This window comes from Pezoporus occidentalis, unplaced genomic scaffold, assembly GCF_034315485.1.
Source record: "Pezoporus occidentalis ecotype Australia unplaced genomic scaffold, CSIRO_AGI_Poc_V1 ctg250, whole genome shotgun sequence".
NCBI lineage: Eukaryota > Metazoa > Chordata > Aves > Psittaciformes > Psittacidae > Pezoporus > Pezoporus occidentalis.
In genome coordinates, this window is record NW_026914395.1 from 401,812 (window position 1) to 416,705 (window position 14,894).

General features: G+C 51.1%; 2 protein-coding genes across 7 annotated transcripts in view; one reads left to right on the forward strand and one right to left on the reverse strand.

Annotated features, from left to right (window-relative positions):
- Positions 1–14,894, reverse strand: part of PLCB2 (phospholipase C beta 2) — a 277,519-nt gene that overhangs the window by 198,611 nt on the left and 64,014 nt on the right. The gene's annotated exons all lie outside the window — the stretch shown is intronic.
- The window catches only part of PAK6 (p21 (RAC1) activated kinase 6), a 40,197-nt gene that overhangs the window by 12,727 nt on the left and 12,576 nt on the right, over positions 1–14,894 (forward strand). Inside the window, exons 1-5 of one of the 6 annotated variants that reach the window (XM_062623291.1) lie at positions 706–900; positions 1,168–1,367; positions 1,973–2,037; positions 2,542–2,623; positions 11,507–11,715. In XM_062623291.1, the coding sequence (XP_062479275.1) occupies positions 11,512–11,715 (204 nt within the window). In that variant the 5' untranslated portion in view covers positions 706–900; positions 1,168–1,367; positions 1,973–2,037; positions 2,542–2,623; positions 11,507–11,511. Of the gene's footprint in view, positions 1–705; positions 901–1,167; positions 1,368–1,972; positions 2,038–2,541; positions 2,624–6,853; positions 6,998–7,027; positions 7,150–11,506; positions 11,716–14,894 lie in introns of those variants that run through there. The other 5 variants (XM_062623289.1, XM_062623290.1, XM_062623292.1 and 2 more) reach the window with 5 other exon arrangements.

Genomic DNA, 14,894 nt, shown 5'->3' on the forward strand with positions numbered 1-14,894 from the left:
GGTTGTAATCCCCCCCCGTGTCCCCTAACGATGCCCCTTGGCAGCCCTGCCCATCCCTCAGCACTGGCGATGGAGCTGGTGTCCCACGGACCACGAGCTGCTCGTTGGAACTGGCTGCTTCCAGGAGCTGGTGAGCGCCGGGGCACGGCGTCAGGCTTGCAGGGTGATGCCAGACTTCAGCCCTCGCAGCACTGTCTCACGCCAGGCAGCGACAGGGGAGAAGTAAAAAGCACCAGGTCCTGCGCTGCTCATCTGCAATGCAAACACATGGGTGAGCTCCCCTATAGCCCGGCCACAGAGCAAGAAATCAAAGCCTTCCTGCCGGGCACGACAAGGGGATCGGGGCAGGTCCTCGAGTCTGCAGCCAGGCAACGCTGGCGGAGATGCTGGGTTCGTTCGAAGCAGCAGCAGCTCCAGGCCCTGGGGCTGTGGAGCAGAGAGGGAAGAGCTGACGAGCTTTAATAAGTGAGCAGCGAAGTGGGGCTGTGCAGAAAGGATGGAGGGGAACAGGAGGTGATCTCCGCAAGGCTCCAGCAGGACCTCAGTGCCCAGGTGTGACTCTGAGCTCTTTCTCATCCCCTCTAGGGACCAGAGAAGGAGAAGACGATGCGAAGGAGGCAGGAGGGTCCCGAGAGGCTCTGCTGCCGGCGCCTGTCCTTTGCCTTGGAAGAGGGACCTGAGGCTTCCCGGCGCTAGGAGCTGCTACCACGCCCTGAACTCAAACCGGGCAGCGTAGGTGAAGCAGGCACTGTACAAACATGTCAGACTTGCCTCCACCCCTTTTCCTCCTCCCGCTCGCTCCCGCCGCCTTTCCCCCGGCAGTTTAGCGGCGTGTCAGCGGATCCCGGTGGCGGAGCGCTCGCACCTCAGCCCTGCCTGCGGAGCGATGAGGAGCCGGGGGTGAGCTCCCTCCGGCAGCTCTGGGGCTCCACACCGGCTTGCTCGCTGCGGAGCAGGAACCGCCCGTGCCCCGATGGCTGCTGCTCCTCTGTTTACAGAGGACTGGGTTTGTCAGTTCGAGCTAACGTCTTCGCTCCCCGGTGGCTGTGCTGCTACGGCTTAACCCCTTCCCTCCGGAGCTAAGCGTCAGCCTGCGCTGGCAGCGCCAGGCTAGGGCAGAGCGAGAGGGGAATGGTTTCAGGGGGTCATGACATTTCTTCTCTCAAGGGATGGTCCTGGAAGGGGAGAGAAACCGGGAGCTGGATTCCTTTGGGAAGGACTTTACTTCGTCTTTACTCCTATAGCCCAGCAACACCGTCCTCCAATCGGCTTTGCTGCATGACAGTGGGAGAGGTTCCCCTCCGGACCCTTCTTTCTCCTCTCACTTGGAGTTGTCCTCTACCGGCATTGTTGCAGCAGGACTGCCAGTAAGATCTTGTGTTTCTTTACTTCCCAGTGTCTTGTAGGTGGACCAGCGTTTGGGTCTGCGGTGCCTGGGGTTTAGAGCCTATCGCCCCTCAAGACTGTGGGGAATATGGAGAGGAACATGCATTGCTGAATCTTGCAGGGTGATGCTCTTAAACCACCACGATAAAGGAGGGGTTAAAAATGACTCTGGATGATGCTTGGGAAAGCAGACAGCATGTCAGGAACATGCATGCTCATTGCCTTTATGGGAGACGTAGCAGCATCTCCTCCGAGATCTCTTGTATCTGAAGGACCGTCATCGTATCTCGTGAGGTCTTATTGACTCCCTGATTAAAGCCTGCATGTCTGTACTCCTGACCTCTGGCTGCTGTGCCCGCCAGGAGCCTTTCAGCACACCCACTAAAACTCACCCGTAGTACTCATGTGGGTATGGGCACGTGAGCGGATTTTGGCTACCTGAAAGCTGCCTCACCTCCTCCTGGTTAAGCTACCCTGGGCATTTGTGCTTCATTATTTGTGCCAGGTAGTAACCAACATAAAGAGCAAGGTATTTACAGCTGCAGAAAGGAGGTTGGCTGATGCTTTTGCTTTTTCTCTTTGCCAGGACATTAATGCTTTAATGTGTTTGGGGACAGAGTACTGACAAACCAGAAGAGAAGTTTGTGGCTGGTGAGTGTGAGCTTTCGGGTGAGGTGGAGGGCGATGTACATAGAGTAAATGATATTTGCTGAGTCTTCCTCTGCTTTTATGAGTTCTGTGCTTGGGTAAAACCTGAATCAGCCCCTACACTGGGGGAAGGATCCCTGCTGCATGACTCTCTCTGAACCCCTGTCCCACTGAAAAGTCTCATTCTCGACAGCGTGATGAACACTCTACACTGCCTTGGTATGTACATCCTTTGTGCTAAGTGTGAGCAATGGTTTATGTATCCAGTAGCAAAGCTGATCAAATAGCAGAAAGAGCTCTCAGTAACCCTGCTTCCAGTCTGCTCCTTGTACAGGGCTATGTGCGTACCCGGGTCCTGCTGCCTAGGCTTGCAGGAGTGAGAACCATCTCTCTTGCTTGGTCACAAAATGGTTTTGGTTGCCAGGGAGAAGCAACTATAAAAGTTTTGCTGTCCTGCCTCCAATCAGAAGAAGAGCACTTCCTAACCTACTTCTCTAATGTGCTTAGGGAAATTCGCAAGCAGAGGAAGGAGCGAAATACTTAGTGCAAATGGCTTAAAGCAGCTTGGACTTACCTACACCAACTGCAAGTAAAAACCCAGGCAGGTTCTGAAATGTGCATCGTGGTTTCTTGAGGGTGCTAATAGAGATGATGAAGTCTGGTCACATCCAGAGCTGTGCATCAGTACATGGAGAGGAGCAGCAGCTCTGAGGTCACCAAGAGCAGCTGAAGGCTGACTAGCAGGTTGTGCTGCACAGCACTGATAGCTAGAGAGAGGACAGCAAGCTTGCAGGGAGGTTTTGGATAGGAGACCTGCTTTCTTCCTGTTCTACTAACCCTGCTCCTGCACCAGTGTCACTGGCTTTGAAGTTACAATGGACGCAGCACAGGGGTGTACAGAAGTGGGACTCGGCTGATGCAGGTCTGGTTTAAAGGGTTTTCTCAGTATGGTTTGAGAACTGATGCGCTGACGTTTGGTCGTTAGTGATGATGGTGATGATGTTGTTTTGAGACCCATCTTCCATTTGCCTGGCATAAGAGAGCAATGTGAATGTAGGGTGCTGAAAGAGGTTTGAACTTCGAGTTCAAAAAGTGCCTCCAAAATCTCAGGGAATTCCATTTCCCCCCAGGCTGAACCGTTTTAACTTACAGTGTTAGTAATGAGATTCCTTTGGAATTAAGTGATGCACAGCGTAACTGCAGACAACAGGTATTTATCTTTACTTGTGTTCTAAGTGCACTCAGGTTTTAATGTCTGAAGCGCCCTGTGAACGCTCATACTGATGGTGATGTTCTTCCTTTCCAAGCAGAACAGAAAACCCCATACTCCCAAGGAGAAGACTTGTCTGATTTCCCTCTGGGGGTTGACAGCAGTGAGGAGGAAGGCACTGAGGGTCAGCCAGGTTGTGGGGTCTGAGCTCGTCTGTCTGCTCCGCGTTTGGGGCACACTGCCTGGGCTGCAGTTTTCCGGTGGGAATAGCAGGAGTAAACTGCCTCGCAGGCTGTTGACAGCAGTGAAACGCGTCCGTATCACTTTGGGAGAACACGGTGATCATAAATAAGGACTCGGGTTGCTTAGTGTGGTTTGGAAGGCAGTTTAACTCTTGCGTCTCGGTACTCGGGTGCTCCAGGGCATCACTGAGGTGTCTCTTCCAGCCCTTTGCCATGCTGCTGGAGTGAGGACTGTGGGCACCAGTGCCTCTGCTGGGACAGGTCCGGGTGCAAGCCATGGGCCGTGCTTGCTGAGTGTGCCGCTCTTGCTCGGGTCCCGCCTGGTGCTTCCCCACTGTAAGGTCTGTGCCACGGACGTTAGCAGCTTCCCCCCATAACCCAGCGTTCCAGAGGCAGCCCGCTCTGTGACCCATGGTGTGGTAGGGGGTTACAGGGCTCGGACAGAACTGCAGACCGTGGCAGCCAGCATTTCAGAGTGCTTTGCTGGAAGGAGCGTGTTCACCAGCTGCAGCCCAGTGCCTTGGCTGGCCAAGAGCCAGCATGCCAGATGTGGCCCCTTGCACTTGTCCCAACATAACCTCCTATCTGATACGTAAGATGTTGCTATTCACGTGATTTTTTTAGAAGCAGAACCTTAAATGTTCTTACTCTAATCTTGGTGGTATTTTCATGCTCACTTTGAATGGATCTGTCACACAAGACAGTGGAGAGTGAAGCCCCACAGCCTTTAATCCCTGTCTTGAAGCTTTCTGATATTCAGGATTAACAGTCAAATACAGCCACTTGTTTTTAACCCTAATGCATCCTTCATGGCACAATGATGCCAGTAAGCCCATCGGAAATAATGTCAGTAAACCCATCTGAAGCAATGCAGATACTCTTTGGACGTGGAACAGTGAAGCACGCATGGGTAAGACTCGTGTCAAAAGGTGATGTGTTGCATGGGTTTTTGTCTCCAGAACAGCTCACAGCCGCGTTTCAAGGCATTTGAAAGGTGGAGGAAAAGGGTCATTGTTGTTTTAATGGCTTCTGCCTCAGCTTTATGCCTGCAGCACTCATCTCACTGGCTGTGTGTGAGGAGGCTGTGAGCTGCAGCCCTCCCTGGGTGCTGCGGTGGTATCTGTTAGCTGCAACCCTCCGAACACCCAAACGCAGATGGCAGAGGCTGATCTCATAATGAAGGCAGTGGCTTGCACTCGAGGTTTGGGTGTGATTCCTGGTTTCTGTCACGGTGTCGAGCCCTGCGTGCTGGTGTCGAGGTGAAACGTGTGGTCAGAGCATCTCTTGGCTCCCCCCGTGCTGCGCACCCATGTTTTCTCCCCGTGGAAGCCAGGGGGTGTTGGGCTTGGATCTGGCCTTGATATGGAGTTAAAAAGCAGCCAGGAGACATCCCTAGAAGCTCTTTTTGCTCTGCTGATCTAGACATAGCTGGGAAGAAACTGAGCTACTCCTTGTTGTCCTGTCTCGCCTGCAAATGGGGATAATAATAATTCCTTTTCCTTACCTTTTGTCTGGTCAGATGAAACCTCTGCAGGGTGGGGCCCAGCTTCAGAGACTGGTGCGATGGGACAGTGACTTTGAGCTGGGATTTGGAAGGGTCTGGAAAGAATGGGAAAACTGGGATTTGCCAAGGGAGAAAGCCCATTAGCATTTGGGACGCGCCTGTACTGGTTTGTGAAAGTTCGAGAGGTCTTTGCAAGTGCTTTTCTATGTCCCAGAATGGATTTGGTCTAAAAACACACCTAAAAGTATGTCACTGAGCAGCGTCCAAAACAGGCTTTGCAAATAGGCGTTCACTGCGTTCCAGGCTTTACTCCTAATTTATGAGCAAGGAAATGGAGCAGGAGGAAAAGAGGCAGCACCGTGGCCTTCAGAGCTTGTTGAGAGTGAGCACAGCAAAGGCCATCCAGCAGCCGTGTTCTCTTTCTCATTTGTCAAGCAGAACCCCCCCGATATAACAAATACGTCTGCCCCGAAGCTCATTTCTAATGTAATATTAATCTGTGCCCTCGCGTGTGTGTTTGGGCAGGATTTAGAGCACTGCATCAGTTTGCTGCGCTGCTGCTTTGCTCTAACACTGGTGGGGGCTGAGAGAGGAGGGAAAGGAAAGGACTCGAAATTGGGGACGTGGCAGCACAGCAAGCAAATATCCGCTCTTCCTTGAGGAGAAATTGAAGTTCCTAACCCAGAATTGCAGACCAGTGTGGAAGGTGCCATCGGGCCAAGCTCCCTGCTCTTAGCTCCCGTTTCCGACATCAGCTCATTCGCTTTCCCCCTTTTGCTCACCCTCTGCTGCCATCCCTCGCTGTGGGAAGTGGCACTGAGGTCCGTAACTCCCCAGGGAATTAACCTGCCATTTCCCTTGGCCTCCCGACTGCTCTGGACCTTTATGGCTTGTCATAAACAGGAGCCACATCAGAAACCTCAGGAGGGCAAGCAGTAGGGTCTGGGAGGTACCAAACACAGTGAAGTACCCCGGGTGCACGCTCAGCCGTCCGTATGCGGGAGCACGTGCAGCGACAGCAGCCTATTTAACTTGTGCTGCCTTTGAAATGCAGTACGTGACAGCGACCCGTGGCACAGTATGCAAAGGGTTTCCCTTTTCATCGCTGGGCTCTTCGGGATCTTCTTCATCTTCCCCCTCCGAACCCAGCCTGCAGGTTGCCGTTCCCCAGGTCCTGTAGGAAGGGCTGTCCTCCTCTCCCCCTCCTCCCGTAGCTGTCCTGAGCGGTCTGATCCATCAGCTGAGGAAGCGCTTAGAAATCAGGGGGACGGCTCGCTGCAGCCCAGGGACCAACGTTATCTGCTGCGTGGGGAGGGAGGAATGTGGAGAGCGGCATCCAGATCCGCGGTAGCAGAGCCACAGGCACGGAGGAGCGCGGTGGGTTGCTGCAGTGAGCAGGGGGAGGGAAAGCAGCTTATTTTTAACTGGGAACTACCCAAGTGAGACCGGAGTAGCTCTGCTGTCTTGCTGCCATCGAGTGTAGGTGTGGGTGAACACGGACGTGGATAAGTACAGCGCATCTCTACTAATGGTGTATGGGGGGGAGGCAAGTCGGGTGCAATGACAGTGCATGCTGCTCTGTGAGCTTGAACTCGGCTGGCTCACCGGGCGATTCCTGCCAACGTTTGCCTACTTCTGTTTTGCAGTGGGGTTGGCTCTTCCCCGTGCCCTGCTCCTCGGGTTGCCTGGCTCCCAGCCACTCCTCTTTCCCTTCCTAACTCCCATTCCCCTTGCCCTCTTTCCACCCTTATCTTCCCACCCCTTCCTCTCCTCTGAGCCTGACCCTTCTCTCCTCCTGCCCCTCCTTCCCAGCCGATCCCTCCCTCTGCTCTGGATGTGCTGGCTGGGGAGGGGGGGTTTCTCATGTCCCCTGGCAGCTGTGACAGCTCTCGGAACTGTATCCTCTAGGAGCAGCTCTGCGCGGAGCTGGAAAGCCTAACGTGGTTTCCCAGGCAGCAGGAATGGATCGCTGAGAGAATTCCAATCTCCGCCTGCTTTTGTCTCGTGGTAGTGACTTTCCTTCTTTATGTTTGTGCCATGTCGTACGGTGCCGTTGTCAGCAGTGAATGGAAGCCTCAAGTCTAGGGGATGGTTACAAAGTCAGTGTCACAGGATTTGGGCTGTTGTATGGAAGGGATGCTGTCTGCGTTCAAATACAGGTTTGGCTTGATGTGCAAAACCTCCTCTGCATCAAACGTTGTTCTGCTGAATGAGAAAAGGCCTGTTTTATGTATTGTATTGCAACATGCTTTAGCTGGCTATTGGAAATACAAGTAAAGAGCTTGTGCGTGAAAACCACAAGTGAAAGCAGGCTGCTTAAACCCAGACCTCCTCAATGAAAGGCAAAGCCTAACCGATTACTGCAACCCGTTGCCTTTCAAGTAACTATTTTTAGCGTATTCCTTCCATTTGCTCTCAGCACAGCGGTACCTTTAAACCACCTGTCTGATACAGCAGCATCTGTATAAGCAAAGATTGATGCTGGCTCTATAAAGGAAATGTCAGTGGCTACCCTGGGGTATGTTGGGTTTGGAGCTGATTCCATTTTGCTGGTTTTAAGATGTCTGTTATAGGCAGAAGGGAGAGTCAGGCCATGTCAGCTCCTCACCCTCAAACTGACCGTGCCCTTAGTAGATGCTTCTGGCTGGGTTTAGGAAGCATGCTTTGTATAGAGGATCTAGGTGGAGTCTAGGTGTTGACTGAATGTAAGGACACAAATGTAGTGCTTGTGCTTATGCAAACTGACGTGCTGGCATAGAGCCACTGCTCTCTTTGAGGCCAAAATATCACCTGGGCTTTCCAGATTTGTATCTCGAGTTAGTTGAGCTGGAATCGTTCTCCTTCAAGGGAGATGACTGAAATGTGCAGAAAAGGATGCTACAAGTGCTAATGGTCGTAACACCACATTTTACTGGCCACCTGAAGCAGATAAAGAGCAAACTTGTAAGACACTGTGTGTTGTGCCCTGAATAGCTTCTCTTTATGGAGATGAGGACTGGAGCTGTGAGAGTTAGGAGCGAGAGAAGGGAGGGTACTGGTTGAAATGGTACCATTTCTCTGTCTGGAAATACCCCTGTTCTGGTGGATCAAGTAGCTGTCAGGACTGACATGTAGTCAATGATTCAGAACTGAAGCACTTGATATAATACTACAGAGATATTTCCTGCTTTCCTTGGAGGCTGTGAAAGCTCCTCAGTAGCACCAGCTGTGGGTTTGAATAGTGCTAACACCATGAGCTATTAGAATACCTTTCCTTTCCACTTGGGTTTCCATACAGAATTGACCTCTGTGTGTTCAAGGCCAGGCTGGACAGGGCTTGGAACACCCTGATCTAATGGAAGGTGTCCCTGCCCATGGCAGGGGGCTGGAGCTGGAGGAGCTTTAAGTTCCCTTCCAACACAAACCACTCTGTGACTCTGATGCTATGAATCACTGTGAGTAGCTGCAATCCAGACCTGGAGCACAGAGGCAGTTCCCATAATCTCTCCATTAAGATGTATTTGGGTTTTCATTGGAACATATTTTAAGCAAAGATTACCCTGGCTGTGAAAGCTCTCCTGGGCAGAGCAGTTGCTTCCAGCATCTTCTCTAAGTGCTTTTTTACTTGCCTAACCTTTTGCTTTCCTTTCCAACTCTAACATATCTTTAGTAGGCTTCCGGATGTAGTAGTGCAATGGGCATTGCCAGTGTGTGAAGTCTGTACTTTACCAAGGGGGTTTAGATGGTGTAAAGGTCCTTCTGCAACACACATGACTTCCCATCGCAGTCACTGCAGGCTCACGGCAACCGAACGTTAAGCCAGGGTGTCCGGGTGTTCCCAGGATCCCAGCCCGGCACTAGGAAGCAAAGTTGGCATTGACCTGGTGCCTGCGCTTTGCTCCTTAAACAAGGTTGAAGTGGAGCAGCCTGGAAAATACTGGACAGATTTCAGCGTGGGGTAAAACCCGCGAGGTTTGCTGGGGTTTGAGCCCAGTGTCCTCTGGAGGCGGGCGCGCATCTCCGCAGCGCGTTCTCTCTGTGCGTGTTCTGGGTCTCTGAGCCCTGTAAATCTTCATTGAGCACAAACAGTGAGGTGCTGTGCAGGGGAAGAGTGACCGCTGCGGTGCTGAACGTTACAGAGCTGAAGTGACAAGTATTCTCTATATCTGATGTCAAGGAGGAGCCAACGTTCAGGGCTTTAAGAGTACGAGTGAGAAGCAAGTGCTAATGTTAAAGCTGCCAGTGGAAAGGGAAGAGCACGTACAGTTTTCCCCTTACTGGTGGATATGATTGAAAGAAACCTGTCCAGGTTCTTCCCAAACTAGAGAGCTTTAGCACTGCACTACCTAAAAGCGTTTTGGCACCGAGTCTGTTTTGTCCCATCTCTGTGATGGCTCCCATTGCCCAGTTCATCCTGTGCACTGACAGCATCTTGGAGAGGAGGTGAAGAGCTGGGGCACACCACTTCCGCTGCATCCATAGGGCAGTAAAACAGCAATCTGCCCATTAAATATGTTTCTTCAACAGCAAACAGGAAAATGTAACTTGGACTACTTGTAACTTCAAAGCCATCAAACCAGGTGATAGAATAGAGAACAACTCGGGGGAGAAGGGACCTCAAGAGACCTGGAGTCGGACCCACTGCTCAAAGCAGGGTCTTCTTGGAGAGTCACACCAGGTTGTTCAGGGCTTTGCCTGCAAGAGGAAGCTTGCTCTTGAAAACCTCTGAGGATGGAGGCTGCACAGCCTGTCCTGCTCAATGCTGGCCTGGCTTGTGTCCTGGAGCAAAGGTGTTCTCCCTTCTAGCCACGTGGGACCTCTCTTGTTATGCCTCATCTCTGACTTCTACCACTCTCCTACTGAAAAGCCTGGCTCTTCATAGACAATCTCCCTACCTCCGAGCTGGTCCTTCATGGGAAGGGTAGCTTCCCCTCACCCCATCTTCCCTCTCTGTCTTTTAGGACGAGATTGTGCCTATCCATCCCAGCCCTCCAGTTACTCCAGCTTCCCCACCTCTGTGATTGCCTGCGGAGCTCCGGTTCTTCCTTTTCCTTTGTATCCTCAAAAAGCTCCAAACCTTTTGGTTTTCTAGCCATCTGCATCTCTTTTTTGGGCTCTAAAGTCTAAACGCAGGGTTTTCTTGTCTCTTGTGTTGGGGTATATTTAAGCCTAGCTCCTTTGGCTTGTTGCAGTTGTAATGGCTCTTCACACAAGCCGTCTCTCTCAGCCCCCGAGGGAAAGGAGTCTTTGGTGTTAATTTTAGCTTCTTCAGCTACCTGCTGACAGGTTTGATTTCCACCTCCCACCTCCTCCCTCTCCCAGGCCCTCTGCCTTAGCTAGAAATAGTGCGAGCCAGAAATCACTCCTGTTGCCAAAGGAAGAGCTGCCCAACCCGGTTGTCTTTAAATGGGAATTCAACATACTTTACTTAACTGGGGTAACCAGGGAGCAGATACCCTGAGCCATGACCATAACCACTCTGCATTGCAGGCTTGTGGTGGAATTAACACTGTTTAACTGGCTGGCCTCTAAAGCCATTTAACCCAGGTTCATATCACAGAATCATAGAAAGGTTTGGCTTGAAAGATCATCTCGTTCCAACCGTCCTGCAGCGGGCATGGAGAACACCTTATCTCTTACAGATATTTAAAACACTTTTATTGGGTAATATGAATTTGCAGAAGTAAAGGAAGCCAAGTGTAGGAGTTCAGACACAGATACAGGTCTCTGTTCCTTTTCTGAAATGGGAGCACGGCTTCACAGTGGGCAGAGCATGAGAAAGGTCATTCGAAGTCATAGAATCATAGAATCATAGAATAGGTGGGGTTGGAAAGGACCTTAAGATCATCCAGTTCCAACCCCCCTGCCACAGGCAGGGACACCTCACACTAAACCATGGCACCCAAGGCTCTGTCCAACCTGGCCTTGAACACTGCCAGGGATGGAGCATTCACAACCTCCCTGGGCAACCCATTCCAGTGCCTCAGCACCCTCACAGGAAAGAATTTCCTCCTTAGATCCAATCTAAACTTCCCCTGTTTCAGTTTGAACCCGTTACCCCTTGTCCTGTCACTGCAGTCCCTAATGAAGAGTCCCTCCCCAGCATCCCTATAGGCCCCCTTCAGACACTGGAAGCTGCTCTGAGGTCTCCCCGCAGCCTTCTCTTCTCCAGGCTGAACAGCCCCAACTTTCTCAGCCTGTCTTCATACAGGAGGTGCTCCAGCCCCTGAGCATCCTCGTGGCCTCCTCTGGCCTTGTCCCAACAGTTCCATGTCCTTTTTATGTTGAGGACCCCAGAACTGCACACAATGCTCCAGGTGAGGTCTCATGAGAGCAGAGTAAAGGGGCAAGCCATTGCTCTCTTGTTGCCTCTGTTTCCTCACCTGTAAAAACAGCTGATCACCTCTGTCCTTAAAGCGCTTGTCACTGGAGAACGTTCTTAATATAACGTAATTAAGTGATACAGTTGATACTGCTATTGCCGATGGGCCCGTTGGAGCTGGACGCGCACTGATGGCGTTGCCCTCTCTGCTTCAGGCACCATGTTCCGCAAGAAAAAGAAGAAACGCCCGGAGATCTCTGCTCCGCAGAACTTTGAGCACCGCGTCCACACTTCCTTTGACCCAAAGGAGGGCAAGTTTGTGGGCCTGCCGCCTCAATGGCAGAACATTCTCGATACCCTAAGGCGCCCCAAGCCGGTGGTAGACCCGTCGAGGATCACAAGGATGCAACTCCAGCCTATGAAGGTAAGGAAGAACGCCTACTCTTCCCTGTCCCTTGGGCTTCCCGGCTCCTTGGGGAGGCACTGTGCATTTAAATGGGGCTAAGGGTGGGATCAGTAAGGAATTCAGTGGATAGCCAGGGCTGGGCTTGGATAACACCGTCCTGAGGCAATAGTAACCAAGGTGTCAGTGCTGTCCTTAGCTGGCATAGTGTCACTGGTCAACCGACCAGCCGGCTGCCTGTCACCGCAACAAGGACCTGTGAAAGCTCCCCCGGTAGCTGCCAGGGCCTGGGATGTGTTCAGCTGTTGCCCATGGAAGCAAAGAGGAGGATTCATGGAGAGAGGCGCTTAGCAAGCGTGTCGTTGTCGTGGGTGAGCCAATCTGGCTGGTAGTGAAGATAACAGGAAGCCCGAGTGGGAGAGAGCGGGGCAGCACTAGCTGGCTGCCCATGGGTGGTGAAGTGAATGAGACCCAACGGGGAGCAGGGCTAAACTGAGGTTTAGGCAAAAAGGGCTTATAAAGAGGGACATAGTAAATAGGAGAACATCCTTCAAGCCAGTCCTTCAGGAAGGAGAAACCAGCTCCTGATCCCTGCATTGGTACGGGTGGGTTTAGATGGCTGTTACAATGGCATCGGGAGGCTGTGTGTTCCTAAGTGACTGCCGTGTGAGGAGAGGCAGAGTCGTGATGCCCTCTTGGGACCCGAAATGAGAGATCGTGGCAGAGTTATTGTGCTTCCAGTCCTGCTAGCTTGAGGGAAGGGTTTGTTCCTGGTTAATAAAAACCCTACAGGGGCCTCAAATCTGAGTGGCAAGTTGTAAAACGGAGATGATACTACTTGGATTTTAGGAGGGACATAAAAGAAAGTAGGTTTCTGATGAATGTGTAGCGTTTTGTGTGCAGAGGCTCAAGACATAGGGAATAAATGGGAGTACCTTTTGGTATCACGCAAGCATGAATGCAAAATCAAACCTGCAATTCAAATGGCACACCAGGACCTCTGAGCAAAATGCTGGTTTAGAAAGGAAAAACTTACTCAGGAAGAGCAGGTAGAAGAAAAGAGGGAGGAGGTATTGCCTTCTGGTTTCTGGTGTCCTGAATGTGCTTTGAGGTTCAAATGGAGTAGATAGGACCACAGTCCAGAGAAGAGAGAAACTGTGTAATAAGAGGCCAACTTGGTTGGATCAGGAGCTCTCTAATGAGCTTAAACTGCAGGAGGATTGCTCAGAAGGGTGGAAACTAGGTCAAGTTCTAAAGGGCAGATAGAAATGTATGTAGGAACAAAACTGGAAGGCCAAGGCACAAAAAGAGATGCTCTTCTCAGGGAACATAAAGGGCACTATGGAGACATGGTAAGTGCACAGAGGAGGAGAAGGAGGGTGAAGGAAAGACCTTGTCCCTGCTCATTTTGGAAGGAAGTTAATAACAGATGACACTGTGAAGGATCTTCACACACATTGAAGAAGTCTCCCTTAAATGTTTAATGCTTTTTCTTCAGCCTATTGAAAAGGTTAACTGTGATCAGTGGGGTAACACAATTAACACGGGCATGATGTGGTGGGGATGCAGGCTGGAGCAAATCCATGAACAGAACTGAGACTCCCTAGATGAGTGCCATGTTTTGGAGGCAGCTGGGCCTAATGAAATTCAAGGATCAGTCGGAATAATTTCCATTTCCAGAAAAAGACTGGAACAAATAAGCAAGTAATCTCTTTGCAACCACTTCCTGAGAGCTAGCAGGGCAATAGCCAGGAGCCAGCATGGAGTTATTAAGAGCAAATCATGTCAAGCAACCCAATTTCCATCAATCACAGGGTATCAGGCTTTGGGTCAGGGAGAAATGAGAGCTCTCTCCTGTACCTTGGCTTCACTTAGGCTCTTGATACTGTACCTATGGCATTCCCAGAGTAAACTGAGGACATTTCCTCATGTATTAGGAAAAGTCTGCTCGGAAGGGCGAGCTGTAACTGTCAGAATAGAAATGGATACAAAGAGATTTACTGGAGTTCAGTCAGAGTTTAACACCAGTCAGTACTTTCATGTCTGACTTCTTAAACCTGTGGATGGTAAAAGCTGAGGGGAGGTGAGAATCTCTGAGAGCAGAGATGGAATACCAACAGTGTTGAAAAACTAGAGAAGGATCTTAACCTGATACTGTTTTTTTTTACCCCACTGAGTCCAAGTGCAAATACTCTCCTAGACTGCATAGCTTAGTTGTTTATTTCTGTTGAACTCCATTTGAACAAATTCCTGTTGAATGATAGCAATGAATTTCAGATTCTATATTTATTATTTATTTGAAGTGTTAATTTGCCCTATTAGGCAAAGCCCTTATACAGAGAGTCCTGGATAAAACTATCACAGAATCCCAGCCTGGTTTGGGTTGGAAGGGACCCTAAAGCTCACCCAGTTCCAACCCCCTGCCACGGGCAGGGACCCCTTCCACTGGAGCAGCTTGCTCCAAGCCCCTGTGTCCAACCTGGCCTTGAGCACTGCCAGGGATGGGGCAGCCACAGCTTCTCTGGGCACCCTGTGCCAGCGCCTCAGCACCCTCACAGGGAAGAGCTTCTGCCTTAGCTCCAACCTGAACTGCCCCTGTTTCAGTTTGAACCCATCACCCTTGGCCTATTGCTCTGGTCCCTGATGAAAACCCCTCTCCAGCATCCTGCTGCAGCCTTTAAACACAGCTGCAAAGCACAGCCAGCTCCCGTCCCCTCTGCCCACTGAGGACCGGCTTGATGGCCTAGGAGGCAACAGGAGTGACTACAGCCTCATTTAGGAAGGTTTTAGCTAGGAGCTGAGGTGAGCACTGGAGTGGATTTCCTATAAGAGGTTCTGGAGACTCCTTACTTTGAGAGCACGTTAGATATAGGTCCTTATGGAAGGACTTTTGTCCACGTACTCTGGATTAACTGGCTCTGGGTATTTCTTCCCACTTCATTTCGAGCTATCCTTTGTCCCAGTTTGTCGAAACACAGCCTCGTCAGTTGGAGGAGGGCCTCTTTTCTCTCCCATCTGCCCATGCAAGCATGAGCAGGGCTGTGGAGGCATCTTGCTGGGTGTCCTGTGACTTGGGGGTGTGCATATCACGTTTGTCAGGCTCGTTTCGGAGTTAGTGCTCCTAACTGAGTGGGTTATTGATGTAATGGGTACCTCTGGCATATCTAATGGGTGAATTAGAACTGACAGAAGACTCTCAC